The sequence below is a fragment of the Manis pentadactyla genome, chromosome 19 (genome assembly GCF_030020395.1).
Source record: "Manis pentadactyla isolate mManPen7 chromosome 19, mManPen7.hap1, whole genome shotgun sequence".
NCBI lineage: Eukaryota > Metazoa > Chordata > Mammalia > Pholidota > Manidae > Manis > Manis pentadactyla.
In genome coordinates this window covers 28,959,770-28,978,413 of record NC_080037.1, presented here as the reverse complement: position 1 = coordinate 28,978,413, position 18,644 = coordinate 28,959,770, and the positions used below count along the sequence as shown (strand labels likewise).

Below are 18,644 nucleotides of genomic sequence, written 5' to 3'. Positions count from 1 at the left end.
TATTGGACCATTTGAGTTTTATTATTTCTTTTTACTACTGAGTTGTATCAGTTTTCTTCCTTAAAAATACATATACTATATATAGATCACATGTAGATCTCTCTACATATTTATTGACCTCCTTATTAGATATATGTTTTACAAGTATTTTTCCCATTCTATAGGTTGACTTTTTATTTTGCTGACTTGCTGAGCAGAGCGTTTTTGTTTGATGAAGTCAAATTTATTTTAATTTTTGTTGCCTGTGTTTTTGGTGTCACATCCAAAATAAATCATTGCCATGACTAATGTCCAGAAGATATTTTCGTGTTTTCTTCTAGGTTTTTATGTTTTCAAGTCTTATATTTAAGTCTTTAAATCATTTAGAGTTAATTTCCATTAGTGTTTTAATATAGGTACCCTGATTTAATATAGGTGCCCTGTTTCATACTGAAAACACTCCGTCCCCCATTGTGTATTCTTGGCTCCCTTGTCAAATATTAGTTGTAGTCAAATGTAGTTGATTACATATGCATGGTTTATTTCTGGGCTCCTGATTCTGTTGCAGTGATATGTATGCCATTTTTATGCTAGTGCCATATTGCTTTCATTATTTTCACTTTGTAATACAGTTTGAAATTGGGTTTCACAATGTCTCCAGTTTTGTTCTTGTCAAGTTTATTTTGACTGTTAGGGGGTGTTTTGTGGTTCCAAATGAATTGTAGGATTTTTTTTCTATTCCTGTGAGAAATGCCAGTGGAAGTTTGATAGGGATTTCATTATATCTGTAGATCACTTTGAGTTGCATGGACATTTTTATGAATATTAATTCTTCCAATCCATTAACATGGGATATCTTTCCACTTATTTGTGTATTCTTCTGTTTATTTCATCTATATCTTATAATTTTCAGAGTACATGTCTTTGACCTTCTTGGTTAAATTTATTCCTAGATATTATTTTTGATGCTATTGTAAGTGGGATTATTTTCTTACTTCCTCTTTCTTACAGTTTGTTGTTAGTGTATAGAAATGCAAATGATATTTATATATTGTTTTTGTATCCTGCAACTTTACTGAATTCTTTTATTAATTTTAACAGTTTTTTGGTGGAGATTTTAGAGTTTTCTGTATGTAAGATCCTGTCATCTGCAAACAGGCAGTTTTACTTCTTTCTTTCTTATTCGGATGTCTTTTATTTCCTTTCAATGCTTAATTGCTTTGGCTGGGATCTCCAGTAGTATATTGACTAGAAGTGGTTAGAATGGGTATCTTTACCTCCTGATACTCAAGGAAAAGCTTTCAGCTGTTTACCATTAAGATTTTAGTTGTGGGCTTCTCATTTACGTCCTTCATTATGTTGAGACACATTCCTTTAATACTTCATTTGTTGAGTTATCATAAAGGAATGTTAAATTTTGTCAAATACTTTTTAGGCATCATTAAGTTGATCATATGATTTTACCCTTTATATTGTTAATGTGGTATGTCATGTTTACTGATTTGCATCTGATGTACCATCCTTGAATCTCATGGATAAATCCAATTTTATCATGGTGTATTTCTTATTATGCTGTTGAATTCAGTGTCTTAGTATTTTGTTCAGCATTTTTACATCTATTTTCATCAGTGCTATTTTGCCTATACTTTTCTTTTTTTTTTGTAGTATCCTTGTCTGGTTTGATGTTAAGGTAATGCTGACTTCATAAAATGATTTTGGAAGTGTCCTTCTTCTTCATTTTTTTGGAATGGTTTGAGAAGCATTAATTCTTTAAGTTACCAATAAAAATTTCTGGTCCTTGGCTTTTCTCTGAAAATGTTTTTGATTACTAATTCAATCTTGTTTTGATTACTGATTCAATCTTCCTTGTTATTGGTTTGTTCATATTTTCTATTTCTTCATTATTTAGTCTTGGTAAGTTGTATGATTCTAGGAATTTGTCTATTTCTTCTGTGCTATCCAATTTGTTGGTGTATAGTTGCTTATAGCTGTCTCATGATCCTTAGTATTTCTGTGGCATCATTTGTAATGTCTCCACTTACATTTCTGATTTTATTTGATCTCTCTTTTTTCTTGGTCAATCAACTTTATGTTTGTCAATTTTGTTTATCTTTTCAAAAAATTAGGTCTTAGTTTTGTTGATTTTTTTCTCTCATTTTTCTGGTTTCTTTCTCATATATTTCTACTTTGATCTTTGTTATTTCTTTAGGTCTTTTAACTTTAGTCTTGTTCTTTTTCTAGTTTGTTTTGAGGTATACTATTATGCATTTTATTTGAGGTCACTCTTTTTTATTAATGTGGGTGTTTATTTAATAAACACCCCTCACAGAGCTGCTTTTGTAGTTATTTGTTATGTTGAATTTCTTTAAAGATATTTTTTTATTTCCCTTTGACGTCTTCTTTGACCCATTGGCTTTTTTACTGGTGTCTACATTCATACCACTATGGTCAGGAAACATATTTGGCATTATTTTAATCTTAAACAATTTTTTAAGTCTTGCTTTGTGACCTAATGCAACTACCTATCCTGGAGAATGTACCATGTGTGCTTCTGGAGAATAAGTATTCTGCCACTGTTGAATGGAATGTTCTGTATATGTGTCTTATGCCTATTTTGTCTAAAGTATATTTCAAGTTCAATGTTTCCTTATTGATTTTCTTTGTGACTGATCTAACCATTGTTGAAAATGGGTTATTTAAGTCTGCTAGTGTTATTATGTTACTGTCTATTTCTCCCTTAAGATATGTTAGTACTTGCTTAATATATCTGGATGCTCCAATGTTGGATGCATATATATTTACAATTTTTATATTCTCTTGATAGTTTGACTCTTTTGTCATCATTAGACTTGTCTCTTATTCCTATCTGACTAATAGACAATTTGTCTAATATAAGTATAGCTGCTGTTAGTCACTTTTGGTTTCCATTTGTATGGAATATTTTTTCCACCCCTTTACTTTCATCCTATGTGTGTGCTAAAAGCTGCAGTGATAGTACACAGTTTTGTAGGTAGTGCATGGCTTTACTTCCCCTTCAGCCCCCAGATGCTCACTCACATGCTCTTTCTTTCCCTCAATAGAGAAATTATGGGCCAGGTGTGACTCCCTTGGCACTGAACTGTGCCACATTAGAGGAGTGACTCAGATAAGTGAAACAGTTCCTTTCACCTTTTCAATGCATCCAATATATTAGATCTTTTTGGCCTATTGGTGCACTGAAACCTCCCTGCTAAATTCCTGGACTCCCACAAAGGTTTTCTCATTTGCAGGTGATTACTAAAATTTGCGATCCTTGTGGGAAAGACAACAGAAACTCCTATTCTGCCATATTGATGATATCACTCTATTATTACAGGTTTCTTTGCAGTTATTTTGCTCCTTTTTTTACTAACATATATCAATAGGCTCTTTATTTTGCTATATATGTATCAAGGAATTCACATATACGTTCATAGCTGGAAAAAATAAATCTAGGTCCATTGGCAAGGTAAGAAATTGATAAACATTTTGCTACAATGAATATTAATGAGTGTCAGAAATTCATAAATACACTGGGATCTCAGACCATTTTACTTACTGACACGGATGCATCTGGGTGGAGGGGACCAGTCATTCTCTGTACATGTCATTAAGCTCTGCCCATTTGGAAGACTGTAGCCAGAATAGCAGTCAACCTTTATAGATTGACCCTGTAAATATTTTATTTGTGAATATGGATAATTTCCATTTTCCAAATAATTGAAAATACATTGTCCTAAGGATCATGAAATGAAAAATGAAAATTAAAACATATAATTGTCAATTTTGTCAAAATTATCTGTGAAACATTTAAATTAGAATGAATAAGCATACAAAAATAATGTATAACTTAAGAAAAACCAGCTGCTACCAAAAGTTTTTTAAAGAGAAAATTCAATATTTGAATTCAATCTTTTGTTTTAATAACTAAAATATAAATGATATAGATATTTTTGTAGTCTCTATCTTTATCTCTTATGTGATTTTTCCCATAAAAGTAAAAACCTATAGTGGTCTTTTCTCATAGAAGTCATCCCTTGGCCTTATTTTGTCATATAATTTTTAGTTGTACTCATTTACATGTCTTTCTTATCCCAGTATTTGAAATATTTATACTATACAAATACAAAAACGTTTACTTACTTAGGCATGGTACTGCTGGTGACCATCCTTCTCGTGTGCAGGTAATGTAATCCCAGTAACTCTGTGAAGGAGTCACAAAATTTTGATGACAGTAATAGGTATAATATTTTCCTATAGGTACTGGAAAATATGGTTTATATCTGTCTTCATAATATAGAGCTCCATGCTTTATTTCTGGAAAATCACAAGGCTTCACTTGTAAATAAAAAAAAAAAGGAAAGACAGTATAAATGTTCTACCTTATAAAAAATCAAATTAGAAATTAATTCTTTCATTGATGAATTATATTCTCTTAGCATAATTATACTCACTGCATTAGGGTTCTAGAACAAGAAAAGTTATAAAATTCAGATGACTGATGTGTGAGGAAGTCCTTGCTCATGAAGATAAAATTACATCTTGTGGACCATATGATGTATAAACTTGTATGAATACTCTCCAGGAAGAAAATGAACCTATTTAATGAATTATCCTGGAGTATAGTTGAATATCTTGGTTGAATGATGAAAGTACTGATTTTATTGCTCAGGACATTAGTCTTCTTGTTCTTTCTTTTCCATTTTCACCAGAAACCAGAGCCCTAACTTTAATTTTTAGGCCAACTCGATGTAAGGAGATAGTGTTTTTATAGGCTAACATCCAATTTATTACTCTATTTATTGGAAATAGTGTAAGAAATATAGAGAGGCACACAAATTTTTCATTGTTCACATCACATCACACAGAAAAATAACATTTTTATTGATACCTCAAATCACTCACAGGGGCAAAGTTTCCTTTCTTTATTTAACAGAGAAATGGACTAAGAATTTTTATTAATATCTAAATAGTTAAGATTATGTTAAACAATTGATTGCTATTAATTGGAGAATGAGCTATTTAAAAATGTATCTAATAAATATTTTTAAATGAGGTATAATTATGTTTTCTTAAGTTATTTTCATATATTGAATAATTTTGACATATATGTGTTATGTTGTTTATTGCACATTTATATATAATATTTTTTCCACAAAAATTTGTCCTATTCATTGTTATGTTTTAGAGCTCAGTACTTTTAATAGAAGACTAGTATTAGCTTTTTTCCCATGAAATATTTTATTGCAAGAAACCTTACTCAGCCTATTAAAAAAACTCCCCCTCCCACATTTACATACACAGAAGGATTCATTATCATTTTCATCCTTCTTAAGCTTACTGACGCATTTATTTTACCTATGATAAGTAAATTTTTTTTGAGTAGTTTCTATAGACTTTTTATCTTGATTATAAGCTGAATTCTTGTGCATACTAATGTCTTTTTTTTTTGGCTTAAAATAACCAAAATTTATTCTCCCACAGTTCTGGAGGATAAAAGTCTGAAATTAAGGCATCACTGGGGTCATGTAATCTCTGGAGCCTCCAGGGAAGAGTACTTCCTTCCTAGCTTCCAGCGGTTGCCTGCAGTCCTCAGCATTCCTTGGCTTGTAGCCGCATCATCCCAATTTCTGCCACCTTTTTCATGTGGTTGTCTTCCATCTGTATGTCAGTCTTTGTGTTCAGATTTCCCTCTCCTTATAAGGACACCAGTCATTGGACTAGGGCTCACCCCACTCAGTATGATCTCATCTTAATTGGTCATATCTGCAAAGACTCTATTTCTAAATAGGGTCACACTCACAGGTATTGGGGGTTGAACATATCTTTTTGGGGGATACAATTCAATTTTCAATAGGGAGTTTGAGAGAAGGTAGTCCCCATAGCTTCCCTCTGGGGGTTATTTTTCTGAAAAGAGAACAGTTGCTTTGAATCTAAAAAAAGAGACAGACTTACAGAGACCAGCAGCACCAGTGTCACCTGGGAGCCTGTTAGAAATGCAGAATCTCAGATTCCTCCCCAGACCTACTGAGTCAAAATCTACATTTTGACGGACTTGAAAGCATGTTATAATTGGAGAAGCACTGCTCTAATAAAAATATGGCATTTAATTTCCCACCTGTGGTCAGTCTTGCCTGCCAGTCTCTGTGCACAATTTGGCCTGGTTGGACTAATGTCTTTCTTTAACACAGATTTGTGAATGGTACCTTCTATAAGTATAAATTCGTGCCTATAGTCTGTAACACTCATCATTGTTGATTTCTCCCCAATGTTTCTGAAGCCTCTAATACTGGATTAAAATCTTCATTTAGTCTCATTCCTTTTAAGTAATATTCTAGTTTTTTTATACACCACTTTTTAGAGATTTGGATTATTTTATCTTTACCCTTGGATAAATTTAACCATGATATGTCAAGAAGTGTGTCATTTGACAATAATTCTACCTTGGGCAAACTTGAGTCTTTGGATTTGTAAAATCTGAGTCTTAAAATACTAAATTCAATTTGTTACTAAGTAACAGAAAAGAGATTTGAACCCTGGTGGTCTGATTTGAGAACAAGCATGGTAATCCATCTATTGTGATGTTTCAAAGGATATGAATTAAATAGTTCACTGAGATTTCTTTTAAAAAGGTATGCAAAGGGAACAAAATAAAAGTAGGTATTTTTATTATTATCACATCCTGAGACCCTTTGTTCTTTTTCTCTTTTCTTTGGGCATAATTAAACCTGTCTTTATCCTCTAACAAGATCATTTCTGAAGCAGATGTGTTACATACGGTCTGATCACCAGTGAGATTGGCAAGACATAGTAAAACATCATTTTTACCTCTTACACTTCTAAAAATGAAGATTGTGCTCTCATTAGCAGTTATGGTGGTTCCATCAGAATTTTGACTCACACTGATCTCAAAATTGATTAAAATTGATATTAAGTTTTAAAACTGTTTCTAATCTGTTAGCAGTTGTGCAGGTGACTTCTTTGGCCCAATCCCAGTATCTTTAGTTATCACTGCAAGGTGTCATGTTACTCAATTCACCCTAGTACATAGGACTCTTTTTGAATGATCACCCCCTGATCATTCCAATTGTAAGATAGTGCTGTATTTCCTCTAAACTACAAACTATTTGATGACACAAATGAGTAATGGAGTAGGCCTGAGAACAATGTCCTGCAAGTGATAATCAGATAAGATTACTTAATGAAATTATAAATTATCTGATAAACCATCTAAGTGGTCAATTTCCCCATCTTCTCCACAAGAACTTCAGAAGGTCCCTTGAGGAATAACTTTTTTGTTCTTTGTTTTTTTCTTAAATTAAGGTAACATTGATATACAATCTAATGAAGGTTTCATGTGAGCAACATTGTGGTTTCAACATTTACGCATATTATCAAATCTCCCCCCCCACTGCAGTCACTGTCTATCAGTGTAGTAAGATGCTATAGAGTCATTACTTGTCTTTGCTGTGCTATACTGCCTTCCCCATGACCTACCTATATTGTGAGTGTTAATTATAATTCCCCTTAATCTCCTTCTCCCTCCCTCCCCATCTACCTTCTCCAACCCCTCCCCTTTGGTAACCACTAGTCCCTTCATGGAGTCTGTGAGTCTGCTGCTGTTTTGTTTCTTCAGTTTTGCTTTTTTGTTATACTCCACAAATGAGGGAAATCATTTGGTACTTGTTTTTCTCCACTTGGCTTATTTCACTGAGCATAATGCCCTCTAGCTCCATCCATGTTGCTGCAAATGGTAGGATTTGTTCTCTTCTTATGGCTAAATAATATTCCATTGTGTGTATGTACCACATCTTCTTTATCCATTTATCTACTGATGGACACTTAGGTTGCTTCCATTTCTTGGCTATTGTAAATAGTGCTGTGATAAACATAGGGGTGCACATGTCTTTTTGAATCAGGGATCTTGTTTTCTTTGGGTAAATTCCTAGGAGTGGAATTCCTGGGTCAAATGGTATTTCTATTTCTTGTTTTTCAAGGAACCTCCATACTGCTTTCACACAGTGCTGAACTAATTTACATTCCCACTAGCAGTGTAGGAGGGTTCCCCTTTCTCCTCTTTTTTGTCTTCTGATGTTGGCCATCCTAACAGGTTTGAACCTTGTGGAATAACTTTTTGAGGTCCAGATATAGTTAGGCTGATCATAAACCAACCATAAGGATGACTTAATATTTTCCATATGAAAGTGGTTCAAGATGGCAATGTAGGATGATCCTAAACTTGCCTTACCCATGGTCACACCACCAAATCTACAGCTACATAATAAAATAATTTCTTCTTAAAAAAAACCCACAAAAAACTACCTGAGTGATTCCTATATATTGAACAAATGAGAAAATAAAAACATATCAAAGTGGGTAGATGAGCCTGAGACACTGTCTTGCTATAAACCTCATGTTTGGTACAGGGTCTCCCTATGGGGATGGAACTGAAAACCTCAAGTTTCTCCCTCAGATGTGAAGGGTTTCAACCCCACATCTACCACCCAATTTTAAGACCTGTGCCTGAGAGATATACCCCCAAAACCTCTAGCTTTGAAAGTCAATTGGGCTTATGTCCACAAGACCCACAGGGCTAAAGCTAACTGAGAAAAAGCTCTTCAAGGGCCCACTTGTATGGGCTCATCTGCTGGGCCCTCCCCAGGGCCCAGGGCAGAGGGAGACAACTGAGAAGTGCTCACACCTTCTACAAAAGAGGCTTATTTGCCGATCTTAGAGCTTTGGTCTGAAGGGCAGAGATTTAATTTAGTGCACATCTAGAGACCTGCTGAAATAATCTCCAAAGACACAGGCAGGCATCACAATCTTTTCACTCCCCTTCTACCTCACTGCAGCTTACTGGTGTCTCCATCCAAGGGGCTTGTATCCTCCTTTGGCACCCCAATTTTTACAGCTGCCACCCAAAGGACACTTCTAGGTCACCTGGTTACAGTAGCCAGTGGGGCTTATGCTTGCAGGTCCCACAGGACTGTAACAAATGGAGAAAGAGTTCTTATCAGGTTACCACCCCCAAGGCATAGTAGAGAGACACCCATTTTTCAGTGAAAAAGAACTATTACATTTATCTTCATAGCTGTGGCCTGAAGGTCACACTTCAATTAGACACACAACTAAGGGCTAACTGTAATCCTCTCTGGAGACCTCGCAAGATAGGTGCTCTCTACATACCCTCATCTGCACTCAAGAGCACTGGTGATTCCTGGATGGGAGTTCGTACAAGTGTCTGCCTTTCTGGTGTTTATGTTGAGCATGATAGATTTTGTGGCTGCCATCCACAAGACATTCCTGTATGGCCTGGCTTTGGTGGCCAACGGGGCTTGTGTTTGTGGTTCCATGGGACTGTGACAAGTGGGGTGACATTTTGTCTGTCTGCACGGTGCAGCTGCAGACTGAAATACAGCCTCCATTTTTCTATGAGAGAGGCCTATTAGCTTGTCCTGGAGATTCAGCCTGAGGGGCAGGCTTCTGGTTTGGCACACACCTATGGACATTCTTAGGTGCTCTCAGGGACTACAGCCTGTGGATGCCATCTTTGCACTCTCCCTGTGCCTTGCTCTAGTTTGCCAGTGTTTGTACCCTCCACTGGTGCTCTGATTTCGGGGGCTGCAGCCGTGAGATACCTCTAGATCACCAGCCTCTGGTGGCTTAGTGGAGTTGATGCTTGCAGGTCCCACAGAACCATAACAAATGGAGAGAGAGTTCTTAACCAGCTTCCATACTGAGCCCAGCAGAGATGCCAGAGGTTGAGGAACACAGTCTTTCTGTGAAAGAGTCCTATTAGCCTGTCTTCATTGCAGAGGCCTGAGGGACAGGCTTTTAATTAAACACACCACTAAGGGCTGACTGTAATCTTTCCCAGACACCTCCAGGGATCTCAGTTCTTCCTTTGATGCACTCTAGAGTACCAGTATGCTAGAAGGGAACTTGCACACTGGTGTCCCAGTTTTTGTGTGTGGTGTGCTGGTTTTTGTGATTGGTCCCAAATGTTGTCTTTGATATTCCTGCTCTGGTGGCCAGCAAGCCTTGTTCACAAAAGTACAGTGAGATGGCATCAAATAAAGAAACAGTTCTTAACTGGCTATCACCCACAGCTGAGCTTAGGAGCAGAGAAAACTCCTACATCCCAGTCTTTCCTTGAAAGAGGTATATTTGCAGACTTTAAAAGCTGCTGCTTGAGAACCTGGCTCCCAGTAAGACTGAATCTGTGTGCTAAGATCTTGCTCTTTAGGACAATGATAGGTCTTGTCAAACCCTCCGCTATTAGGAGCCTCTGAAAATAACTAGACTAATCCAACAATCACAAGGGCTTTCAAGACAACCAAGAGGTAGGCAGGGTTGAATGATAAGGTTTCTGTTCTAAGTGAGGCTACAGAACCATAACAAATGGAGTGAGAGTCCTTCAAGACTAGGACTGGTGGCTGTTTTATCTAACACATAAAACCCCACATAGAGTCAGGGAAAAATGAAGAAACAGAACAAGATTATCTTGTTCTTTAATCTTCAAAATTAGAGAAGATAAAACCTGAGGAATCTGCTTTAATGATATGAGTATAAGTGATTTATCTGATAAAGAGTTCAAAATAATGGTTATAACGAGGCTCGCTGAGCACAGAAGAACAGATGAACATAGATTTTAAAAAAGAGATGGAAAATATAGGAAATATTTTATGGATGGAAATATAGTGCCTAATAGAAGTTGTAGAACCGAGGAATATGATAACAGAGCTGAACAGTAAAAGGGTTCAATAGCAGATTAGATGTAGCAGAAGAAAGGATCAATAAACTCAAATACACAGTGGTGGGACTCACTCAAGCAGAGCAACAAAAAGACAAAAAGAATTAAAAAGAGTGAAAATAGCTTAAGTGACCTCATGGGACAACATTAAGCAGATCGATATTTGCATTATGGGTTCCAGAAGGAGAAGAGAGAAAGAAAGGGCAGCAAACTTATTTGAACAAATAATGGCTAAAGATTTCCCTAACCTGGGGAAGGAAACAGACATCCAAATCCAAGTCCAAAGTCCAGAGAGTTCCAAAGAGACCCCCATAGTAAAATGTCAAAAGTTAAAGACAAGGAAAGAATCCTAAAAACTAGCAATAGAAAAACAACTTTTTCCATACAAGGGAATATCCATAAAGAATAAGAATATTTTTTAGCAGAAACTTTGCAGGTGAGAAGGGACTGAAACAATATACTCAAAATATTGAAAGAGAAAAGGTCCAGGCAAGAACACTCTACTTGGCAAAGTTGTCCTTCAGAATTGAAGAAGAGATAGTTTTCTTGCCAAATAAAAGCTTAAGGCTTTCATCACCCTAGTCCTGCTTTATAATAAATGTTAAAGGGAGTTCCTCAAGCTGAAATGAAAAGATGATAATTAATAACATGAAAATATACTATAGCATAAGTATCACAGGTAAAGAAAAGTATATAGTTAAATCTAAATTACCCTAATATTGTAATGGTGATGGGTAAATCACTTATGACTAATATGAAGGTTAAAAGATAAAATATTACAAACGACAACAATTTGTTAACTACAAAATATAAAAAGACAAGTTGTAACAATAAAAGCAAAATGTGGGGGAAAGTATAAAAATGTAGAGCTTTGTAAGCATTTGAAGTTAAGTTGTTATCACTTTAAAATAGATTGTTATAATTGTAAGATGTTTTATGTAAGCCTCATGGTAACCTCAGGCAAAACATGTTAATTTTTAAAACATGTTAGTTTTTGAAACATGTTAGATGCACAAATGATAAAAAGAATCAAAAATAAAAACACTAATTTGAAAGTTATATACACCCCTATGTTCATTATAGAATTATTTATTTTAGTAAAGAAATGGAAATGACCTGTGTCCATTGACAGATGATTAGATAAAGAAAATGTGAATGGAATTCCATATATAATATATGTATATAAAATGGAATATTTTTCAGCTATAACCCAGGAAGAAACCTTGCCACTTGAGATAACATGGATGGATATCTTGAGGGCCTTATGCTAAATGATATAAGTTAGAAGAAGACAAGACACAATTCACTGTGTGAACTCACTTATATCTGGAATCTAAAAAAACCTGAACTCAGATAAAACAGATTAGTTGTTGCCAGAAGTAAGGCATGGGGTGAAGGGATAAATGAGTGAAGGACATCAAAAGGTACAAACTTCCAGATACAATAATTATTAAATCATGGGGATGTAATGGATAGCATGGCAGTTATAGTTATTACTACTGTACTGTACTTCTGAAAGTTGCTAAAAGAGTAGATCTTAAAAGTTCTCATCACAAGGGGAAAAAGTAATTTCAAGTATGTGCTGGGATAGATGTCAACTAGATTTGTTTTTGTGATCATTTCACAATAGATATAAATATCAAATAATTATGTTGTACACACAAAAGTAATATGATATTAAATGTAAATTATATCTAAAATAAATTCCTTGTAGTTGTTATGTACATTGAAGTTGGTTCTTTACTAATAACACCTTCCTCTTTAAGGGTCTCGTGCTTTGAAAGTTCATCTGGATTCACGCCTAGGGTTCATGAAGCCACTGGCCTATCATGTTCATCATCACAGTTTTCATTCATGAATTACCCAGTTTAAGTGTATACCTTTACAATTAAATGTGACATATAAAGAAAGGGAATACAATTGTAGAGATAGAAAACGCTTCAAAAATGGCAAGGAAACATCCCCAGAAATAAAATACAGACCCCTGTTGAACTGAGTGGAATTTTGTTACATGTGGTGGTTGTAGAAAATTCCACAATGTCTTCAGCTCTCCTCCTTTCAATAAATGGAGCCTGATCCCCCTCCTCTCGAGTGTGCTAGACTTTAGGGACTCAGGGCTAAATGAGTACCGCTGAAGTGGTAGTGTGTGATTAGCTCATAAATGGTATAGTGGTTCCTTCTCTGTCTCCTAGATCACTAGCCCTGGAGAAAGCTGCGATTTAAGCAATGTATGGAAGCATCCATTTGGTCAGGTACTGATGCTTCCTGTCAGAAGTCACGTGAGTGAGCCAGCTTGGAAGCAGATCCTCCAGCCCAGCCAAGCCATCAGTTGACTGCAGCCAAGGCCAACATCCATCCTGCAACAAAGAACTAGCTGTCTAAGCCACTCCCAAATCCCTGACCCATAGATACTTTAAGGTATTGAATGCTTATTGTTTTAAGCCAATACATTTTGGGGGTGTTAATCACTCTCCCCCAACACCAGACGCAATGGTGTATTTTTTCCCTGCATATATGTATAACAATAACAATATTTTACACAGCAACAATGGTGGTAAAACTCTATTTGGGTTCCTGGACCTGATTCCCATGTTTGTAAGTATGTGGGAGAGGGTCTTTCCAAACCCTCTAAATAACACCAAGCAATTCTTGAACACCAGCATGAGGTCTGAGAACTCAACTCAATTCTGATGCTACCTGCCCAGAGACAGCACCACCCTCCCCAGGTTAAGGGTTCTGTCCTACAAGGCTGCCCTCCACCCCCGACTCCAGATACTGGTCACAAGCCCCAGGCAGTTCCCTGTGCTTCTGACCTACTGGCTACAGATTGGAGGTTACCATGACCTCCCCCTTAGGTTCAATTAATTTACTAGAGCAGCTCACAGAACTCAGGAAAACACTTACATTTACCAATTTAATAAAGGATACCATAAATGGTACAAGTTAACAGCCAGATAAAGAGAGACACAGGGCAAGGCCCCAAATAACAGAGCTTCTATCCTGGTGGAGCTTGAGGCCTGACTTGGTGGCCCATGCAGGCGTTCTGGTTTCCTTAAACTTAGAAGCTCTCTTCAACCAAGAAGTGGGCTCCAACCAAGCAGAGCAGAGCAGAGAGCAATAAGCTCTTCCAAGGGGTTTTTGTGAGGGCTTCATTGCTTAGTCATGATTGACTAAATTATGAGCCATTGGCTGATTCTCCTCCAGCCCCTGCCCTGGGGTGGGGGTGAACAGTCTCTCATTAATATGACAAAACACCCATTCCATCTTTAAAACTGAAGCGTTTTCAGGAACTGTGGATGAAGACCAAATATACTTGGAAAATATGAATGACTCATTATATCTCGGGGAAAATTGTTACACAGAAATAAAGAATATGTTATTAGTCTTATGAAATGGTTTAGTCAGATACTAGAATTATATTAGAGAGATTTATATTCACACATATACATATTTAACATTGAATAGCAGAAACTAAACGCTTTCATTTACAAAATTTTGTTGCTGATTGTACTTAGAATTCGCTACTTTGAAAAGTAGCTCCAAATCCTTTGGAGCCTCTGCTTTACATAGTATGATAAAGCAAATATTTGGACTTACTGTGTCTCCAATTTTTTGTGCTTAAGAGAAAGTTCAGAGAAAGTATTTAAGAGAAATAATTAGGTCAAGACAGAAATGCAACTTACAGCTACATCTAGGAGAAGGTACCCAGCCTGTACTAGTGCATCTTGCTGTATTTCCTCGGGTTGCAGGATAAAAGCCATTTTTACACTGATACCTAATTTCATCTCCTGTTCTGTGTTTGATTCTTTCAGGTGTGTAGTCACCATTTGGAATATAAGGAGGATTACATGTTATTTCTGAAAAGAAAAAGAATATATAGGTAATGTAACAATCACTATCCATTAAGATAATCAAGTACATAAAATCAAATACATGAAAGTGGATGTTATTTTTTGTCCCTACCATAGCAAAAAATGGCATTAAAATGAGTACAGCCTCATTTTATTTCTGCTATACCATTCACTCCCCCCACTTCCGTATCTCTCATGTAATGTATTTGTGGCCGCTGGAATCTTAAATTCTCATTCTTTAAAGCCATCACACACATCATGATATTCCATATGTGGCAATGAATTCATGATGTATTACTTTAATGAGTTTTTCCACTTTCTTCAACTTCCCTGGCTTCTGTAGTTTTCATTAGGATTGTTTACCAATATTCAGACTCTACTTTTCAGACATTTGATAGGGTTGCATATTCATACCCATTTGAAGTAGATGTGGTCATATGACTTGCACAGGACAATGAAATGTATGTGGTAGTAATATGTCTCTCAGTAGGAAGTTTTTAAAGGTCATTGTGTGAATTTTTATGTTCTCTTCCCCACAGCTACAGTGTTAAGGAAGGGCATAGGTGATGTCTTTATCCTAATTCTTATAATTAATATAATGAACAGAGTCCCTTTTGACATACATTGGCTACATTGAAAGTGAGCATGAATAGGAAATACATTTTAGTTTATTAGGATGCTGTAATTTTGGAATACTTTTAGTTTTGTTTTGTTTTATTGTAATGAGATAACCTGGTTCAAAATTTGGAAAACCTTTCATGTAAAGAACCAGACAAGAGGTTTCTGCCACAACTACTCAGCTCAGATGTTGTAGTGAAAACATAGCCATAAATTATATATAAACAAATAAGCATGGCTGTACTCCAATTAAACTTTTTTACACAAAGGGAAGAGCCTGGGCTTTGCCCAGAGGGGACAGTGTGCTATTATTCAATCTAGTCTCTCCTACTTTATCAAGTCCCTCCTCAACCCTTTCTATCAATATTGCCATGTCTAAACAATGGGTCAATTTGTAATATTCATTTTCTAATAAAATACCATGCATTTTAACAATTGTAGAAATGTTACATATAACCATTTATATAACCATTTTTATTAGGGCCATGTTGTATTTTGGACTAACAACCTGTGATTCAACATTCAGCACTGTCTGAAAGCCATTAACATTTCCCTAATTTGCTTCCTATTCCATTTCCCAAAGTAAGTGACCCATGGTCCTCAAGCCACTTACCACAATTGTCCTTCATCAGATGATAAAATCCTTGTTTTTACTGAAAACAATTGAGACTACTAGCTGTGGTTTCCCTATATTTATTTCCAACATTTCTTTGACTTCAGCTGTATCTGTTCTGGACTTAAGCTTCTCCTTTAGTCTTCAATGGTAAGTTTTTTTTTTTTTCCAGATTCAGGTCAGCTTCTCAAATCTTCGGTTTCCCATGGATCATGAACTGTTGTTTTGTGCTTCCCTCTTTCTTACATGCAAACTTTTCCATTTAAAAAATCCTTCTCTTAATGCTTTGTTCAAATTTAGCCAATGTACATTTCTCCTCCCCTTCAAAAACAAGATCCTCAACATACCAATTTACTGTCTCCATTTTCCAACCTCCCAATCACTCTTCAACCTACTGTTAACCAGCTACTGATAACTCCCTTGTGCTGGTGCTCCTCTGACAAAATTCACCATAGTCCTCCAGTTTCTAAATTCACTTTGCATTCCATGTAACACAGTGGCTGGTAGTATATATTACATGCTCCTTAGGTATTTGTTGGACTGAACAGGTACAAACCCTCTGCAATATTGATACTGTTGATCACTGACTTCTTGAAGTTCTCCAATGCCTTACATTCTTATGTTGTACTTCTTATCTTTATGGGAACAATGCCATTTTGTTTTATTTATTTATTTTTTTATAACTGTCTCCTTTTCCTTACCTTAATATTTAGGCTCTGCCTACTTTCTGAGATCTTATCGCCTACTACTTTTATATTTACTCTCTGTACCACCCACATAGCCTTCTGTCTGGTCTTCACATATTGCAAGCTTAATCCTGTCATTTGCACTTTATATTCTTTGCTTTATGATTCTCCTCTAGATCCTCAATTTGATTCTTTTTTTTTTTTGAGAGGGCATCTCTCATATTTATTGATCAAATGGTTGTTAACAACAATAAAATTCTGTATAGGGGACTCAATGCACAATCATTAATCAACCTCAAGCCTAATTCTCAACAGTCTCCAATCTTCTGAAGCATAATGAACAAGTTCTTACATGGTGAACAGTGCAAGGGCAGTCATATCACAGAAACTTTCGGTTTTGATCACGCATCGTGAACTATAAACAATCAAGTCAGGTATGATTATTTATTTGATTTCTATACTTGATTTATATGTGAATCCCACATTTCTCCCTTATTTTTTTAAATAAAATGCTGAAGTGGTAGGTAGATGCAAGATAAAGGTAGAAAACATAATTTAGTGCTGTAAGAGGGCAAATGTAGATGATCAGGTCTGTGCCTATAGACTAAGTATTAATCCAAGCTAGACAAGGTTAACAAAATATCCACAGATGCAGAAGATTTCTATCAAAACAGGGGGGCTGAGGTTCTAAGCCTCACCTCTGTTGATCCCCAATTTCTCACCTGATGGCCCCCCTGCGACTGTGCCTGTCTTAGGTTGTTCCTCCCTTGAGGAATCTTACCCGTCTCTGGCTAACCAGTCATCTTCCGGGGCCATACAGAAAAATGTAAAGTTGGTAAGTGAGAGAGAAGCAATATTCTTTGAAAAGGTTAGCTTTTTACTTCTTTGCAGATTTATGCCCTGTGGCTTCTATGCCCAGCATTTGTCTTGAGGTGTCTTTACCACTTGGAAGAATTATGATACTCGGTAATTTTCAATATGAGGCACGAATTCTACTAAAGAGTTGTAATTAGGAAGGAAGAAGAAAAGCTTTAGAAGTAGCAGACAGAAAAAAACATGGGAAGATTGATTATTTCTTTAACATAACTTCTTGTAGAGTAACATAAGCATGTATAGGTTTTAACAAACTACTAATTGAATTGCGTACACACATTAACAGAATAGGAATACAGCTACATTACAAAAGCAGACCTACAATTACCAGCCATATCCAGTGAAACCAAGAAAACCAGTTAGGTACTCTAGGCATTTGTGAAAACTTATCAATAATATAATGGATATTGTCTAACTGAATTTGAATAGTTTGAGAAAAAACAGACAAATTAAAACAACACATTCCTGGGAACTGTTCACATCCCATGTTCAATATATTTTTGCCTGTTTTTTTCTTTTAAGTGTTTTATGGTTTCAAGTCTTACTTTTAGGTCTTTGATCCATTTCAAGTTTGCTTTTGTGTATGGAATTAGACAGTAATCCATTTTCACTCTCTTGCACAAAGGTGTCTAGTTTTTCTAACACCTGTTATTGAAAAAGCTATCTGTTTCCCCATTGTATATTCATGGGTCCTTTACCATATATTAATTGATCATATATGTGTGGGTTTAAATCTGGGCTCTCTATTCTGTTCCATTAATCTAAGGGTCTGTCCATGTGCCAGTTTCATACTATTTTATTTACTGTAGCTTTGTACTATAGCTTGAGGTCAGGGAGCATAATACTCCCAGCTTTGTTTTTTGTCTCAGGATTGCTTTGGCTATTTGGGGTCTTTTGTGGGTCCCTATGGATTTTAAAACTAATTGTTCTAGTTCACTGAAAAATGCTGTTGGTGTTTTGATAGCAATGTCATTAAATCTGCAGGATGGCCTTTTTGACAATATTAATTCTTCCTATCCATGAGCATGGGATATATTTCCATTTATTGGTGTCTTTTAATTTCCTTCATGAGTGTCTTATAGTTTTCAGGGCACAGGTATTCACCTTCTTGGTTAAGTTTATTCTGAGGCATTTTATTCTTTTTGATGCAATTGTAAGTGGAATTGTTTTCCTGATTTCTCTTGTAGCTAGTCCATGTTCATACACAGGAAAGCAGCATATTTCTATACATTCATTTTGTATCATGCAACTGT

At 35.9% G+C, this 18,644-nt stretch overlaps 1 protein-coding gene across 3 annotated transcripts in view; it reads right to left on the bottom strand.

Annotated features, from left to right (window-relative positions):
* Nucleotides 1-18,644, bottom strand: part of CFH (complement factor H) — a 104,840-nt gene that overhangs the window by 45,471 nt on the left and 40,725 nt on the right. For all 3 annotated transcript variants that reach the window (XM_036919698.2, XM_036919696.2, XM_036919697.2), the window contains 3 exons: nt 14,434-14,607; nt 4,141-4,335; nt 3,557-3,733 (listed from right to left, as the gene is read on the bottom strand). In XM_036919698.2, the coding sequence (XP_036775593.1) occupies nt 3,557-3,733; nt 4,141-4,335; nt 14,434-14,607 (546 nt within the window). The remainder of the gene's footprint in view (nt 1-3,556; nt 3,734-4,140; nt 4,336-14,433; nt 14,608-18,644) is intronic.